The sequence below is a fragment of the Protomyctophum parallelum genome, assembly GCF_964188405.1.
Source record: "Protomyctophum parallelum genome assembly, chromosome: 7".
NCBI lineage: Eukaryota > Metazoa > Chordata > Actinopteri > Myctophiformes > Myctophidae > Protomyctophum > Protomyctophum parallelum.
The window spans coordinates 28,435,229-28,453,683 of NC_139705.1; the positions used below are offsets into that span (position 1 = coordinate 28,435,229).

General features: G+C 44.2%; 3 protein-coding genes across 3 annotated transcripts in view; 2 read left to right on the plus strand and 1 right to left on the minus strand.

Moving 5' to 3' along the window:
* The window catches only part of LOC310861189 (chemerin-like receptor 1), a 173,355-nt gene that overhangs the window by 107,917 nt on the left and 46,983 nt on the right, over positions 1 to 18,455 (plus strand). The window lies entirely within an intron of this gene.
* The window catches only part of LOC310861270 (metabotropic glutamate receptor 7-like), a gene marked incomplete at both ends in the record, with an annotated part of 128,553 nt that overhangs the window by 86,406 nt on the left and 23,692 nt on the right, over positions 1 to 18,455 (plus strand). The window contains 4 exons of the mRNA XM_083768668.1: positions 3,111 to 3,249; positions 9,872 to 9,968; positions 14,182 to 14,542; positions 17,990 to 18,203. Coding sequence (XP_083624794.1) covers positions 3,111 to 3,249; positions 9,872 to 9,968; positions 14,182 to 14,542; positions 17,990 to 18,203 — 811 coding nt within the window. The remainder of the gene's footprint in view (positions 1 to 3,110; positions 3,250 to 9,871; positions 9,969 to 14,181; positions 14,543 to 17,989; positions 18,204 to 18,455) is intronic.
* LOC310861271 (E3 ubiquitin-protein ligase TRIM39-like) lies at positions 15,483 to 16,045 on the minus strand (the record flags this gene model as incomplete). Its single annotated transcript, XM_083768669.1, has 2 exons — positions 15,483 to 15,686; positions 15,962 to 16,045. The coding sequence occupies 2 exons, from the start codon at positions 16,043 to 16,045 to the stop codon at positions 15,483 to 15,485; spliced, it is 288 nt and encodes a 95-aa protein (XP_083624795.1).

The following is an 18,455-nucleotide window of genomic DNA, read 5'->3' on the forward strand; positions in this document are numbered from 1 at the left end:
ACAAACGACACATCTGCAGTAAACGACTCGACTTCACGTCTCTATTCACATCACAATTTTACAGTAGTCTACACTACAGTAGTCGTGTGTGGGTGATGTTATTCACCAAGCAGTGCGATCGAACCCCCGCCATTTTGCACTTACAAAATACAGTCATAAGAATAGAGCAAGAAACAAAGGCAAAACAAGTCGGATGACAACAATATACAATATGCATAAGGTGCGTGCTCAAAAAGAATAAAACATTAAAGCAAGAAAATGCAATGAAGCCATCACCCAACGCAGGGAGGCTGGCAGAACCTTGACTAAAAAAGCTGGGAAAACACTCCACACGCCACAGATTCTTCTCCCTTCTCTAAAACACCCTGGACAACGCTCCACATGTCCTAGACTCTTCTCCCTTCTCTAAAACACCCTGGACAACGCTCCACACGTCCCAGACTCTTCTCCCTTCTCTAAAACACCCTGGACAACGCTCCACATGTCCTAGACTCTTCTCCCTTCTGTAAAACACCCTGGATAACGCTCCACATGTCCTAGACTCTTCTCCCTTCTCTAAAACACCCTGGACAACGCTCCACATGTCCTAGACTCTTCTCCCTTCTGTAAAACACCCTGGATAACGCTCCACATGTCCTAGACTCTTCTCCCTTCTCTAAAACACCCTGGACAACGCTCCACACGTCCCAGACTCTTCTCCCTTCTCTAAAACACCCTGGACAACGCTCCACACGTCCCAGACTCTTCTCCCTTCTCTAAAACACCCTGGACAACGCTCCACATGTCCTAGACTCTTCTCCCTTCTGTAAAACACCCTGGATAACGCTCCACACGCCCCAGACTCTTCTCCCTACTGTAAAACACCCCGCCACAGAGGGCGCAGCTGTATCACACACAAAAACACACGCGCACACACACACACACACACACAAAACCTTAAAATACGTAATTTATTACTTGCGCAAGCAGAACGCGCGGGACGCGTATGTACCGTCCCAGCACTTGTGATGCGTATGCACCGTCCCAGAAAATTACGTAATGACTACTTGTGCCTGATACGGCAGTGGTGCCAGATTACATACATGTATACATAGGAGCATTACCTTTAATCCTCCCGACACTAAAACATATCGTCATTACGTCACCACCATCGAAAACCATTGGTTTTATCAGGCACAACTAGTCATTACGTCATTTGCTGGGACGGTGCATACGCATCGAAAATGCTGGGACGGTGCATACGGCGCAAAGTAACCACAGTATACCGCTAATCAATTTACAAATTACATATGAGCAGTTCCTTTAATCCACCCGGCACTGGTACAACTAGCTGGTATAACTAGTTCTCAATGATGACGTAATAAAGATGTGGATTAAAGGACCCAATGCCAGAGTGTAATTGGTTTTCGAGGGTGACATAATGACGATATGTTTTAGTGTTGGGAGGATTAAAGGTAATGCTCCTATATGTATACATGGCACTGCACTGCCGTATCAGGCACAAGTAGTCATTACGTCATTTGCTGGAACGGTGCATACGCATCGAATATGCTGGGACGGTGCATACGCATCAAAAGTGGCGCAAAGTAACCACAGTATACGGTTAATCAACTTACAAATTACATATACATGAGGCATTTCCTATAGAGACACCTATTACTCTGATCATGATTTAGTATTAATATCACTATAGTCCAAGATTAAATAAATGTAAAACAATTTACAATAAATAATTAAATAATTATACTGTATACGTGATAACGTATACAGTATATTTTTACAGTATATAAAGTATTTTTTTATTGTTTATATACCTTTTTTATTTCATCGGATATCGATTTATTTTTCTTTGAGAAACTAAAAAGGGATCCAGAATAGTTCTAAATCAATAAAATTATTTATTTTATAGATAGAAGCTTGTACCATACTTAATAATACTACTTTTTTACATGCATAAAGTAGGTAGGTAGCAAATAGTTAAACCTAATAATTCAACATTTCAAACGTTCCTTCACAGAGAAACTGAGATTTGACAGTTTGTAGCGGTCGAAAGTACTTGCTTGCAAGTATGCACTCGACAGAGTGCATTACTTGTTCTAATTGTTGTTATTGCAATTTTTTATATTATTATTAAACGATATCATTAGTAATAGTACAACATAAACATTATGCCGTTATGAGACTTTAGTTGTCATACAATACTTTACAGTTGTCATGTTGCACACATGCCTAAAATAGCTCTTATTTGCGCCGCCCTCGTTGAAAACAATGCATTTCTAACTCCAGCTTGTCCCTCTCCAGGCTGCACGAACCGCATGAACCACACTCGAGCGCTCAGTTGTTTGCCCCCTCAATGTCGTAACTCTGTCTCACTCTATGGCTCTGGTTACTCTCTCCTCGTTGCAGGCAGTGTGTAACTGTCTCTATGGCTCTGGTTCATCTCTCCTCGTTGCAGGCAGTGTAACTCTGTCTCACTATGGCTCTGGTTCATCTCTCCTCGTTGCAGGCAGTGTAACTCTGTCTCACTATGGCTCTGGTTCCTCTCCTCGTTGCAGGCAGTGTAACTCTGTCTCACTATGGCTCTGGTTCCTCTCCTCGTTGCAGGCAGTGTGTAACTCTGTCTCTATGGCTCTGGTTCCTCTCTCCTCGTTGCAGGCAGTGTGTAACTCTGTCTCTATGGCTCTGGTTCCTCTCTCCTCGTTGCAGGCAGTGTAACTCTGTCTCTATGGCTCTGGTTCCTCTCTCCTCGTTGCAGGCAGTGTAACTCTGTCTCTATGGCTCTGGTTCCTCTCTCCTTGTTGCAGGCAGTGTGTAACTCTGTCTCTATGGCTCTGGTTCCTCTCTCCTCGTTGCAGGCAGTGTAACTCTGTCTCTATGGCTCTGGTTCATCTCTCCCCGTTGCAGGCAGTGTGTAACTCTGTCTCTATGGCTCTGGTACCTCTCATCATAGCAGGCAGTGTGTAACTCTGTCTCTATGGCTCTGGTTCCTCTCTCCTTGTTGCAGGCAGTGTGTAACTCTGTCTCTATGGCTCTGGTTCCTCTCTCCTCGTTGCAGGTAGTGTGTAACTCTGTCTCTATGCCTCTGGTTCCTCTCTCCTCATTGCAGGCAGTGCCGGCACCTCGGTGACGTTCAACAGGAACGGCGACGCTCCGGGCCGTTACGACTTGTTCCAGTTCCAGGTGTCCAACACCTCGTCCACCCCGGAGTACAAGGTGATGGGCCAATGGGTGGACTCGCTGCAGCTCAGGGTAATGACACACATACACTATACACCACATTTACACCGTAACTTCAGTACAAGGTGATGGGCCAATGGGTGCAGCTCAGGGTAATGACACACATACAGTACACTGCAAAGTTTACCATGAACCTAATTTATTAAGGTGTAACTTCACAACAAACTTTTACCATGACACTTAGGGCTGGATTTTGAAGATGCGTTTTACAATGGGGTAATACATAAATTGCCCTCGCTCTGCGCACATTCGTATTATGAAAGGCATATCGGCCCGTGTTGAACGCACACATATATGGCATACGGCGTTCCTGAATATTTTAGCATTGTGGGAGTGTCCATATGTTAATTATTTTCGCTTTGCGCAATTTGCTATTAAGCCCCTTGACCTAAAAACACTCAGCGCATAACGATTAGACGTGGGTCTGACCACCTCATAAACGCAAAAAGCACTGTTTGATTGTACACTTGAGCGGCTCTGGGAGGCTGCTAGAGTGTTGCCATGTCTGTTTATTATAAGCGGCTTCTTTTTCTGTAAAGTTGCTTGTAAATATTGGTAGCTATTTGTGGTTGCTTTTCTTGTTTCTAAAGTGGTTATTTGGGCTTTTCTCCTAATGTTGTTTAAACCAGTGATCCTCACACAGCACATTCCCATGTCAAGGATCCCCAGATGAATGCATTTGCCCAACTAAGGACGGCTAATCCAAAAATTAAATAAAATAATTCCAAGATTACTTTTGAAAATAGCAGATCTATACCAGCTCACAATGCATCACATTCATTCATTACAAATATGAACTCTGACTGCAGGGGGATATATATAATGATCATTATAACAATGTGCAAGAACATATTTAAGGAAGAACTTTATATTTGTGGACAATCAAAATATGTTTTTTTATTTTAATGTGGTGTCATTAAAATTAATCTGGATATGGCAGACTCACTATCTAGAAAATAAAAACATGGCACTTCATTTAAAATAGGTTACAGACCCCTGTTATATGCGCTTATTTTTATAGACCTATTTACTTGTTTCTATGAGACATGGCAACAGCCTCTTTTGCGTCTTTTTTTTGTAAAATGTTGAGATTAGAAACGTCCATAATTCTTTCATTTCTCAACCTTAACACATAAAATGCTGAAAACGTATCCATACGCTTTATTAATCTCGAACGCCGTATGCGCAAAGCGTATCTATACGTTTTATACGTTTTTTTTATGATTACTGTACATCATCTTCCTATGCGCCCGGACAACAAAGAAAGTAACACTGATCGGCTCTAGAAAGGTCCGGTATGTGAGCCGGGAGTTAAAAGCCCCCCCCTCCTGAAAAGGAGGCGCCCTCCATTACGACGTACTGGAGGCGGCCTGCACGGCATAGACCAACGCAGATGTCAGGGGATCTAAAATGGAGGTACCCATACTCTAGTGTGTGTGAATACACTCGATTCCCCCTCCCCTCCTGTTTCTACATGGTTTCTCCCGAGGCAGCAATGGAGGGGGCCTCTTCGTCTCCGATCGCATTGCAGTTTCAGTCCCCCCCCCCACTCACTCATGATCCACTATTCCACTGTGGCTGGCTGTGCCTCCAACGGCAACTGCCTTGCACCGCCGGTCCGCCGCCTCGTCGTCTCATTCTCGGAAAAAGATAGCCCTCTCTGCCCGTATAAACCAAGAATAATCTGCAACGGTCGATCGCCATTTCAACACGGACAGGTATACGCGAAACGAATGACGTATTCTCGAAGGACCGCCATAGGAGAAGCAGTATAGATATGATCAACTGTCTTTTTTTCGCCGTCGCGTCTTCACCACCCCTGTTTGGACAAAGAAGCACGTATACTAGGAGATATCACAGCCGTGGAACCCCCCCCCCCCCCCCCCCCCCCACTGCGAGTTGCGATCGCTTTGCATCTCTCTCATTCTCGGAAAAAAGATATAACGGCAGTCGGCAGTGGATCACCATAATCGCCATTAGCCATAGCGCCTTCGCCAGCCAATGCAGCCACAGCCGTGGAACCCCCCCCCCCCCCCACTGCGAGTTGCGATCGCTTTGCATCTCTCTCATTCTCGGAAAAAAGATATAACGGCAGTGGATCACCATAATCGCCATTAGCCATAGCGCCTTCGCCAGCCAATGCAGCCAACACTATCCTACTCCGTAGTGCGATTGTAACCGACTTTTTATTCATTATAATTGCAGTGATTAGACCGCAATGAAGGCGTCTGGGACGTAATCGACCCGTTTGTAATGTATAACGAATACGCATGGCTCATCCTAAACGGCGGAAGCCATCGAGTTGTCTGTCATTTTGTCGAAATCACAGCCGGGATTAGCGTCTCTCGCTTATCGCTCCTGTGGTTCTGTGCCCTAACATGTCCAGACATGTCAACCACTAACGTGTGTTACGTGTCTCACCGTTATGCTATCGTTCTGAAACGAAACGATCGGTGGAAGGTAGCCTACACTGATAGCCTACACTGATCAAGTTGATTTTGTTGCCCCCCCTGTTACTGAGACAATGATCAGATATGTGCGCATAATCATCATCCTCATGAAGTTATCATAGCGAGTTATAAAGGTTTAAAGTCACAGAGATTGACAGGCAGATATAAACATAAATAAATTATTATCATATACATACTACACACTGAATGAAAGCCCTAAATGTCTAATTTTAGGAGGAAAACAAATAAAATACACATTGATCCCATGTACAGTTTGTCAGTAGGCTATTGAATGCAGTTCAGGTGTAAAATTCTCTTTTTCAGAGAACTTTAGAGAAAGCATGGACCTGAAGAACTATTATTCACAAAATAAGGCCTATAGCGACATGTACATACTATATACCGTATGAAACAGAAGACTCTCTGCTTTCATAAGAAAAAAACTAATACATGTACATGTCGCTATAGGCCTTATTTTGTGAATATTTAGTTGTCAGGTCCATGTCTTGACTAAAATACTCTTTTTCAGAGAGGATTTCAGAAAATGCATGGACCTGAAGAACTATTATTCACAAAATAAGGCCTATAGCGACATATACATACTATATACCGTATGAAACATAAGACTCTCTGCTTTCATAATAAAAATACTTCTACTGTAATAATAATAAAAATCACACCCCTGTGAAGTGAGCAGTGCAACATTGCACTGCTCACTTCACAGGGGTGTGAAAAAAGAAAATTGCTTTTTTTTGCAAAGGGTGAATTGCAAAGTTGTGTCACTTTGCCCTGGCTGAGCTGGGAAGGCTGACAAAGGGTGAATTGCAAAGTTGCAAAACATTGCAAAAAATTGCCAAAGAATTGCCAAAAAATTGCCAAACAAAATGTGCAAAAAGAAATTTGCAAAAAATAATTTGCAAAAAATGTGCGCAAAATTATTTGCAAAAATAAATGTGCGATTTTCTTTTTTTGCAAAGGGTGAATTGCAAGGTTGTGTCACTTTGCCCTGGCTGAGCTGGGAAGGCTGACAAAGGGTGAATTGCAAAATAGCAAAAAAAAAAAAAAAAAAAATGCAACAAATGTGCGAAAAAAAAATAGCAAAAACAAATGTGCAAAATGTTTTTTTGCGAATTTGCAAAGGGTGAATTGCAAAGTTGTGTCACTTTGCGAAAAAAACGTTGGCAAAAAATGTGCGCAAAAAACATTGCAAAAAAAATATGGGCAAGAAATTTGCAAAAAATGTGCGCAAAAAAGATTGCAAAAAAAAATGTGCGATTTTTTTTTTTTGCAAAGGGTCAATTGCAAAGTTGTGTCACTTTGCCCTGGCTGAGCTGGGAAGGCTGACAAAGGGTGAATTGCATAGTTGCAAAGTTGCGAAATTGCAAAACATTGCAAAAAATTTGCGGAAAAAAAAATAGCAAAAAAGAAATTGCTATAAAAAATGTGCGAAATGTTTTTTTGCGAATTTGCAAAGGGTGAATTGCAAAGTTGTCACTTTGCCCTGGCTGAGCTGGGAAGGCTGACAAAGGGTGAATTGCAAAGTTGCAAAATTGCGAAATTGCAAAACATTGCAAAAAAAGAATTGCGAAGAAATGTTGCGAATTTACTTTTTTTGCAGGGAAGGCTGACAAAGGGTGAATTGCAAAGTTGAAAAGTTGCAAAATGTTGCAAAATGTGCGAAGAAATGCGATGGCGAAAAAATGCGATGATGAAAAAATTGCGATGACGAAAAAAATGCGATGACGAAAGAAAAGCGATGGCGAAAAAAATGCGATGGCGAAAAAAATGCGATGACGAAAAAAATTGGATGGCGGAAAAAATGCGATGACGAAAAAATGCGATGGCGGAAAAAATGCGATGGCGGAAAAAATGCGATGGCAAAAAAAATGCACAACCACGTCCCTCTGCATTCTATGTCCTGTATTAACACGTCGACTGCGTTAGAAATGTATCTTTAACTCCCGTTCCCTGCCGATGTTTTCACTTTAAGAACCACCACGCCACAATCATTGTTCCGTTTCATGAAAATCCTCCAGTTGTGATCACTTGTCACAGTGTCCGAAATTATCCCGCAGACCCGACAACTAGCAACCAGTGTTCTGCAGGGAAAGACAATGGGGATAAAGTTGGGAATAGCGTGATCCGCAGGGAAAGACAATGGGGAAAAGGTTGGGAATAGTGTGATCCGCAGGGACTTTGTTAAAGACACTAACACGTCCCCTCTGCATTCAGTGTTGTAATTACAATCCTCTGCATTCACACGTACTCGTGTGTTCTTTGCTTTGATTTCATTTTGCCGACTGAAGGTAGTAAGCTCTGTTTCCATGGTGATTTCTTTCAATGGCTTTCAAGTACCGAGAAGACATATAATAAGTACACAAAAGGACAGAAAAGTGCTCTATTTCTAGGTTTCAATTCCTTATGCACCTTATGGTGAGTGTGTGTTCCTTACAGGGGCGGCCTTAAGGATCGGGAGGCCCCGTTCATAACGTCATCATTTTAATAATGAATAATTATAAAAAATATATTATTTGACAAAGCATGAACAGCATACAGCACAGCCAAGTAGAAAAATACACAAAAGCAGCTTGATTAAAAAAAAAATACTTTCTGCAAGGTATAACTGGGAGGCAGCATATGCTATACAATGATGCAGCAATTGCAACTCTCAGCGCTGCTAGTGCAGTGAGTGCACACACTGGGAAGTGGGAACATTTACACACACACACACACACACACACACACACACACACACACACACACACACACACACACACACACACACACACACACACACACACACACACACACACACACACAACACAGGTCAACGTGACATGACACTGATTATTAGCTGCTACCAACTAGTGGTAAGTGGACGTACAGGATGAGGCCGAATAATTAACAAGGCTGATTGGAAGGCTGCAATGCAATGCAATATTACTACTACTACTACTATTTATTTTTTACCAAAAAAGGAGGCTCGAGACATATGGCTGCCACTGGTTCCTTATGTACCTTATGGCATAAGGTACATAAGGAACCAGTGGCAGCCATATGTCTCGAGCCACACCATAAGGCTTATGGTGTGTGTTCTCACTGTTCTGTTCACATTATGATGCGTGCGTTCCTTATGCACCTTAATTATGGTGTGTGTTCTGTTTATATTATGATGTGTGTTCCTTATGCACCTTAATTATGGTGTGTGTTCTGTTCACATTATGATGCGTGTGTTCCTTATGCACCTTAATTATGGTGTGTGTTCTGTTTATATTATGATGTGTGTTCCTTATGCACCTTAATTATGGTGTGTGTTCTGTTCACATTATGATGCGTGTGTTCCTTATGCACCTTAATTATGGTGTGTGTTCTGTTCACATTATGATGCGTGTGTTCCTTATGCACCTTAATTATGGTGTGTGTTCTGTTTATATTATGATGTGTGTTCCTTATGCACCTTAATTATGGTGTGTTCTGTTCATATTATGATGTGTGTTCCTTATGCACCTTAATTATGGTGTGTGTTCTGTTCATATTATGATGTGTGTTCCTTATGCACTTTAATTATGGTGTGTGTTCTGATCACATTATGATGTGTGTTCTGCTGATTCTTTTTGATGTCTGCTCAAAGAGTCATTGTTTTTTCACACCGTGAGGGTGTGAAAGGGTTTATTTTGTTTTCTACACTCTACACATAAAAAGAGGGGATTGGAAATCTGTAATAGTACGAAATGTGATTGGCAGACTACTGAACAGTGATTGTGCAAAGTTTGGTGCAGATGGAAGCAACGGTGCAGCTGTGGCCCCTGTCATGGCCCACCTGCTGGGATTATCGTCACGTCAGACCTCTGAACAAGTTTTGAAATTCCCTTTGGTTCCTTTTCCACCGGAAGAACTTTGGTTCTAGAACTGGTTCCGTTCAAGATTATTTGGAACCCATTTGTGCTTTCAGGGAACCGGCGGCCATTTTGGGGGTTCCAGTTCCGAAACCAACCGTTAGGGCTCTGAACCAATTCATGTTCAGTGGAAACACTACGCGGGGAAAGAGGAACTGAACCAGTTCAACCCTTGTGGAAAATGTTTTGTGATCTGTGGGGAGTATGTGTCTCTGATCTCTCTCGCTCTCGCTCTCTCTCTCTCTCTCTCTCTCTCTCTCTCTCTCTCTCGCGCTCTCGCTCTCTCAGGTGGAGGATCTCCAGTGGCCAGGCGGTGAACAGGAAGTTCCCGTCTCTGTGTGCAGCCTGCCCTGCAAGACGGGAGAGAGGAAGAAGAGAGTCAAAGGTACGGTATACGGCGCTTCGAGCACTGCAGGTCCCCAAACTGTTCATACAAAAGACCCAAACATGAAAACATGAAACAACATGAAACAGTGATATAAATAGGTTGTCAATGTAATGTACGTGTCCCGGGACCCAGGGGTGGTCTTTTAGATTGGTCTCAGGGACATTTTATGAGTCCTACTTCAATGACGTTGGAGTACAGTACAGTATTGCATCCCATGACCCCTGGAGGGAAGGGGGGGAGACAGACAGACATTGCGTCCTTTCTCAATTTAGTGAGTCTAAGGATGCATGATGCAGGCTATTTGCATCACTGGACGTTGCCCAGTGGAAATAGCAGATCTACCAAACATGAAGGTGAAATATCCCTTTAACACATATACTGCCACCTGCTGGACGCACAGCCAACCTCAGACTGCCGAGGGCTGCCGAGGCGATTTTAGAGCAAACCACCGCCACGTGGTGAAGAGCAAACCACCCTTCTCGCTGCCCTTCTCTCTGTTTTTACTCACCACCGCTCAACGTTATATCAGCTCCGGTGGTCAGCTCACCACCGGAGCGGTGGTCACCTCACCACCGAAAATCCAGACTATGAATAGGCCTTTAGTCTGTTTAGTTGAGCCCTATTTTTGAGTGGTGCAACCACTCCAAGGAACAGCAATGTCCGTGTACATGTGTTCACCTATGTATGTATTAATGAGCACGAGTATGACTGAGTACCAGTAGGGGCGCTGTTTGCCAGAAACAGAGAGAGGGATAGTATTAGTGCTGCACTGTTGCCTGCTAATGAGAGAGAGAGATAGAGGAGAGGAGGGGGGGGGGAGGAGAGAAGGGGGGGAAGGGGAGTTGCACCACTCAGTTCACACGGGTGTGATTTTCTTTACTTGAGTACTATTTTCTTTTTCTTTTTAAGAATCTGTAGAAAAAGTGAATCAATTTTGATGAAAGTTTAACTAAAATCTTTGAAAAAAGTTTGAGAACAAAGTGACTCACTAACTAAAGTTCAGGGATGGACGTGCAGAGATAGAGGGGAAATTTAAGTGCACCTTTTTGGGGGGAAATACCGGTAGCCGATCTACAACTTGTACTTGTAGATCGGCTATTGTCGTTGCACGAGCGACACCTCACACAACTAATGCCCCATTTATAGACTGCAGTCACATCCAGTCAAATCCGTTTCAAATCCGATTTATTTCTCAAAATCTGATCTTTTGTCCCGACCGTTCACACTGCATTTGCAAGAGACCAGATCAGATCTGTCTCAGATATGTGTGTTCAGACTGACAGCCAAATCCAGCCTGAATCAGATCTGTGCCACATCCAGATTGGAATCCAATTTGTTTAAATAAGTCTAAACACAAACAAGTCACATGGAAATCCAATTTAAAAATGGGATTTCCGTGTGACTTGTTTGTGTTTAGACTTTTTTAAACAAATAGGATTCCAATCTGCATGTGGCACAGATCTGGATTTGTCTGCCAGTGTAAATGGGCCCTTAATGTACAATTCACCATTTACTGGAGATGTGACACACACATTTCTACACAGAGGGTAGAAATAGTTTCTTTCAACATGAAACAGCTTAGTTCAAGTTCATCAGAGTTCAGACAAGGTTATATTCTCCTGAACGCTGCCTGTGGTTACGCTGTGGAAACGAAAGAAGAGCGTTTTGACATTTATTTCAACACAATAAATACATGCTGCCTGCATTCAATGGACGAGAGAGAGAGAGGGGGGGGGGGGGATCTCCCTTTGATGTCTGTGTGTGAAGTGCATGTTGCCTGTAGTGTGTGTGTGTGTGTGTGTGTGTGTGTGTGTGTGTGTGTGTGCGTGGTCCATGTTGCCTGCAGTGTGTGTGAAGTGCACGTTGCCTGCAGTGCTCGAGTGCAGTGTTGGAAAGTAACTATAAGTACAAGTACTTAAGTACAGTTTGGAATTGTTTCTTAGTATTTCCAATACTTTTACTTCTACTCCACATCAGGGATACAAATATTGTACTTTTTACTCCAATACATGTATGTGAAAACTTTAGTTACTAGTTATACTTTTTAGTTTTGAATTATTATTACAAAACATGAAAACATGCATTAACCCTAACCCAGGGGTCAGCAACCCAAGATGTTGAAAGAGCCATTTTCGACCAAAAATAAATTCAAAATCTATCTGTAGCCGGAAAGAAAATTACGCATTATAATGCAGCTTGCCAAGCTTTATTATCTCCCGGGTTGCAACGAAACTAGCAGAATTTAGCATGCTTTCCCTGGAAATGTCTTTCAACGTTACTTTTTTTGTTGTTTGATAGCTTCTCACTGCAGATTAAACATACAGGCAGTCAATCTGCATTGGCTGTGAAGGCAAAAGCCTCTGTCCACGAACTGTTAAATCCTCTGTTTTTCGTCGGCTATCTTTATTTCTCTCCCTGTAGAAGCCATAGCGTAGCAGGCAGCAGCCTCACACACCCACTGGTTTGTTTATAATAGACACCTGGCTGGCAAGGCACTGAGTGACGTGAGTGTGTCGCATACTTACTTACTTACTTACGCCTATAGCCCAACTTTGGGCATAGGCCACGAACAAGAGCTCTCCAGACATCACGGTCCTGGGCCATCTTCTCCAGCTGTCCCCATGTGTGGCCAGATCTCTTCACATCTGCATCCAGGTCACGGCGCCAGGTGTTTCGTGGTCTGCCTCTCTTCCTTTTCCCTTGTGGGTTCCAGAACAGGGCATATCGTGTGATGCTAGATGCAGGCTTGCGAAGAGTGTGGCCGATCCATCGCCAGCGCCTTTGGATGATTTCTTCCTCCACCGGGTGTTGATTTGTTCGCTGCCACAGTTCCCGGTTACTGATTTTGTTTGGCCAGCGTATTCGGAGGATTCTTCTGAGGCAGGTGTTTATGAACGTCTGGATTCTTGTGATGGTGTTTTGAGTTGTTCTCCAGGTTTCTGCTCCATACAGCAGGACCGGCTTCACCATAGAATTAAAGATCCTGATCTTTGTGTTCATGGGAAGATCTGAGGCTCCCCAGACATTCTTCAGCTGATGGAAAGCTGCTCTTGCCTTGCCAATCCTGACTTTTACGTCGGCATCTGTTCCGCCCTGTTTGTCGACAACACTGCCTAGATAGGTGAAGCTCTCCACCTCCTCTAGTGCTTCACCTTCCAGTTTGATGGGGGTAACGGGGGTAACACTGACTGTATTTATTTTGAGGACCTTGCTCTTTCCTCTGTGGATGGTGAGGCCAAGGCGTGTTGAGTTTGATGAAACTATATTGGTTATTGAGTGTGTCGCATGCTATGACGCAAATTTTAGTTTAGTTAAGTTTTCCAATTTTGTAAAAATGTGTAGAATAAATATTAAGAATGCTTGTCACGTTTGGCCTCCTACAGAAACCATAAATGAAAAATAATTTATTGCTACTTTTAATGCTACAGGGAGCCACTAGGGGTGTGCTCTAGAGCTGCATGCGGCTCTAGAGCCGCCTGTTGCCGCCTGTTGCAGACCCCTGATTTAGGCCATTTGAAAATAGACGATCTACAAGCTCACTGTATGTAGATGTGATGTTTCAAAAGATTTTTATTCAAACACTTTAAATGAGACATTCTGCAGAATGAGTACCTTTGGCCCTTTGGGTACTTTTTGAAGTTCATGTTCATTCATGTTTAGAAAATGTTTCAGATCAAAAACAAAATGGAGATGATTTGAATCGGATATTTACGAAAAGGACTCCAAGGAACAGCAATGTCCGTGTTAACCTATGTGACTATGTGTGTGGCTAGGCTATGTGACTATGAGTACCAGTAGGGGCGCTGTTGTGCCAGAAACAGAGAGAGAGAGATAGAGTTGCACTGTTGCCTAGTGCTAATTACAGAGAGAGAGAGAGAGGCAGGGGAGAGGGAGAGGGGAGTTTCACCACTCAGTTCACACAGGTGTGATTTTTTTTAAATGGCTTAGAAAGACCTGACAGACACTCAAGTGTTAAAGGCATGTCATGCTGCTGGCATTGCGACCTGTGTTGACATTTTATTTTTCTGTGTTAAAGGCATGCCATGCTGCTGGCATTGCAACCTGAGTTGACATATTATTTTTCTGTGTTAAAGGCATGCCATGCTGCTGGCACTGCGACCTGTGTTGACATATTCTTTTTCTGTGTTAAAGGCATGCCATGCTGCTGGCATTGCGACCTGAGTTGACATATTATTTTTCTGTGTTAAAGGCATGCCATGCTGCTGGCACTGCGACCTGTGCGACGGCTACCAGTACCAGTACGACGAGACGTCGTGCCGCATGTGCGCGTACAACCTTCGTCCCAACGCCAACCGCACGGCATGCCAGCCCATCCCCGTGGTCAAGCTGGAGTGGCACTCGCCCTGGGCCGTCATCCCTGTGTTCCTGGCCGTGCTGGGCATCGGCGCCACCGTGTTCGTGGTGACCACGTTCGTGCGGCACAACGACACGCCCATCGTGCGGGCGGCGGGCCGCGAACTCAGCTACGTGCTGCTGACGGGCATCTTCCTGTGTTACGTCATCACCTTCCTGATGATCGCCAAGCCTGACGTGGGAGTGTGTTCCTTCAGGTAGAGGTCTGTCTGTCTGTCTGTCTGTCTGTCTGTCTGTCTGTCTGTCTGTCTGTCTGTCTACATCTGCCCTCACCCCAGTCACTTAAAACTTGAAATGATTGCTTCCATTCTTTGTTACATACAAATGAAATAAAGGCTCAACAGGCAAACGCACTTGACGATGTGAACTGTCGTACTGCTGTTGGTCAAACGTTAGAAAACCAGACATCAAAGGCACATTAAACATCAGCCCTGAATTGCTAGCCACGCCCATTAAGAAATTATGTTCTGGCGATTCAGGTCTGGAGTCTCTCCCGACGACTGTGTCAGATACGTAGCCAAGTAGTAAGCTAATTGGCCATCAGCTCAATCTGCTTTGCTCGTTTGCTGCTGCACACACTGATACTGTGCTGTCTGCCTAAACTTTTGCTGCTCACCCTCCACCACCCCAGCTACCACCTGTCGTTTTGGATCTGCTCTTTAGGTATACGGGGGATTCGGAGTCCCTATGGTTGGGAATGATACAGTGTATATACAAAGAGAAAGGAAATATACAGTGCAGTATACAGAGAGAAAATCGACCCTGTCATTGTCTGCTTTATAAAAACCTTTTGGTTGTCCTGTGCGTTTCAAAAGTGCGCACAGCTTTACAACTTTACTGTGCTGGTAACATTCGTCCTGTGCGTCCCGCAGCACACATAGCACATAGCATTACATGGACATTTTTGTGAAAGTATTGTATTGTGTGTTTGAGCTGACAGGCCCTTCTTGATGTCAATCAATCAGGTCACCTTGATTCAATTGTCAGATGCCAAAATTTGTTTTATTTTATATTTAAATTATATATATTTTAGGTTCATGTCATGTGGTTTACCTGGACAGCGTTTATGATCTACTGGCAGATCGTGATTTACCTTTTGGGCCCCCTGCTGGCCTACAATGACATTCTATTTACGGATTATTTAAACTCCATGATGATGTTCTTCTTTGTGTCGACAGGAGAGATGATCAGAGGAGCAGACTTTCTACCAGGATTGAAGTATGGACATAGTTTCTCTGTGAAGGTGCAGCCAGTGAAAGAGTACAGATGAACTCTGGCCTCAACATCATAAAAGGAGACCAGACCCTCCTCATAATCCACAAACACTCCCACTTTCTGGAGCTGCTCTCTTACAGAGAGGAGGACAGGAGGGGAAGCATTAGCCTCGTACTCATTTCTATTCCTCAACCATATAGTCCAGAAACCATTGTTGGGACTCAGTGTGTTTATACCTTTCCTGTCGATGGCCATTCCAAAGTCCAGTAAGTCTTCCCTACAACATGAACCTCAAAGTAAAAACGTCCTGAGGAGATGCTTTGTTTTCCTAAGACACTGCAACAAAATTAGAATCTATCTGGGTTGTCTGGGAGATCGTTCAATATGTTTCCACCACTCACTTGTTTTCCATCCTGAGACAGGATAAGGTGTGCTGTATCAGGGTCCAGAGTCACATCTACTTCATATTGTTGGATCCTCTTCATCTCAAATCACTCGTCTCCTTCTTCATCTCCTGACTGAGTGTCTTCTCCAGCCGAGACACGGCTGTCCTCAATGTCCCCACAAGTAAAGACTGATGGACATTGACCTTTGTCCAGTCCTTGGTGGGTCTCCACCCTGTGTTGTTGGATTTGAAGTTCTGGCGGAGGTGGTCTTCAGAGTGTGAGAGCTGCCTCACCTCAGAGCTTCTCTTCTCTAACTGAGTGATTTCCTGTTTCAGATCTTTGATGAAGCCTTCGGCCTGCTTCTCTGTTGTTTTCTGCTTCTCTTCAATCACATCTATGAGCTCAGCATAGCTTCTCTGAATACAGCTGATCAGAGCAGTGAAGACATGCACACTCCCTGCTATGACTGTATCTGCATCTTTCCTGCTGAGCTCTACTGAGCTTTTGACCTCCTGAATCTTTACTCGTCTCTCCTGGATCATCTGCTGGATTTCAGCCTCTGTCTTTACTTCATACTTACAGTTACTCCTGAACTGTTGAACCACCTCAGAAACAAAAGTATTGACATATACGTCTGTCCTCTTATCAAAGATCTTTGCACACAATGGACACTTGCACACATCACTAGTGTCCCAGTAACGTGTGATACAGGCTTTGCAGTAGCTGTGTCCACATTGAGTGCTGATTGGATCAGTGAACACCTCCATACAGATGGAACACAGGAAGTGCTCTTCAGACAGAAGACCGCTGGTGGACGCCATTTCTACACCGCTGAGATATTGTGAGATGTTCTGAGCTTCAGTAGGTAGACACTGTCTGTAAATTGATTGGATGGAAGACTCCACTGTCTGTAAACTGATTGGTTGGTAGACACAACTGTCTGTAAACTGATTGGTTGGTGGACAACACTGTATATGTAAACCAATTCTGCCTCGTCTTATATCTCCCGTCTGGTAGGATAACTATGTCTTCCCTCTGATGTCACTATACCCGGCATGTCCATATATGGAGTTTCCACAATAGCTACATCCAAATATGGTGTACGTATATGACGTCCGATCTAAGTGTGTCTGTTCCTCTTGAGGCCACTCCCCCAATTAGTCAGCCAGCCTTAGCTCAGCCTGCTCCATATTATGTCATCTCTGCTCATCACTGCTACGCCGATGACACTCAACTGTTTATAAACCCCCCCCCCCCCCCCCCCCCTGCTACTCCGGGGGAAGAGCGCATCACGGCATGTCTGGCTGAAATCTCACAGTGGATGTCTTTATCTCCAAAGCATCTGACATGCGCTGTCCCTCTGATGTACTCGTTCCTGATCCTATCCATCCTTGTTACTCCCAAGGACTATTAAATGAGGACAGGAAGCGAAGACCGTACGGTGGACTCCATATTGCTCCCTGGAAGGAAAGAAACATGTGCAATGGGCTATATGCAGCCAACACTTCCGCGTTCAGCTTCCTTGGTCTCATTTGCGCATGTTTCTTGTCCTCATTTAATAGTCCTTGGTTACTCCCAGAGTCAGAGAACCTCAGCATTTTTGTCTCCGCTATCGGCCCATACTATCGGGAGGCTGATAATGTCTCCCATCCCTATGATCTCATCCACAATAACCTTGTTTTTCTCCTCCCAGGCGTATCTTCCTGGGTCTGGCCTCTATTTTAGTTTTAGTTTTAGTTAACTATATTAAAACCTGTCTCCTCTCCTCCCCAGGCGTATCTTCCTGGGTCTATTTTAGTTGTAGTTTTAGTGAACTACATTAACCATGTCTCTCCTCCCCAGGCGTATCTTCCTGGGTCTATTTTAGTTGTAGTTTTAGTGAACTACATTACCCATGTCTCAACTCCCCAGGCGTATCTTCCTGGGTCTATTTTAGTTTTAGTGAACTACATTGCCCATGTCTCTCCTCCCCAGGCGTATCTTCCTGGGTCTATTTTAGTTGTAGTTTTAGTGAACTACATTACCCATGTCTCTCCTCCGCAGGCGTATCTTCCTGGGTCTGGGCATGTGCATCAGCTACGCGGCGCTGCTCACCAAGACCAACCGGATCTACCGTATCTTCGAGCAGGGCAAGCAGACGGTGGCGGCGCCGCGCTTCATCAGCCCCACGTCGCAGATCGCAATCGCCTCGTCGCTCATCGCCGTGCAGCTGCTGGGCGTGCTGCTGTGGTTCGCCGTGGACCCGCCCAACACCGTGGTGAGTCATCAGAACAATGTCCAATCACAGCCCAAAACTGTGGTGAGTCATCAGAACAATGTCCAATCACAGCCCAACACCGTGGTGAGTCATCAGAACAATGTCCAATCACAGCCCAACACTGTGGTGAGTCATCAGAACAATGTCCAATCACAGCTCAACACCGTGGTGAGTCATCAGAACAATGTCCAATCACAGCTCAACACCGTGGTGAGTCATCAGAACAATGTCCAATCACCATTTAATATCCTC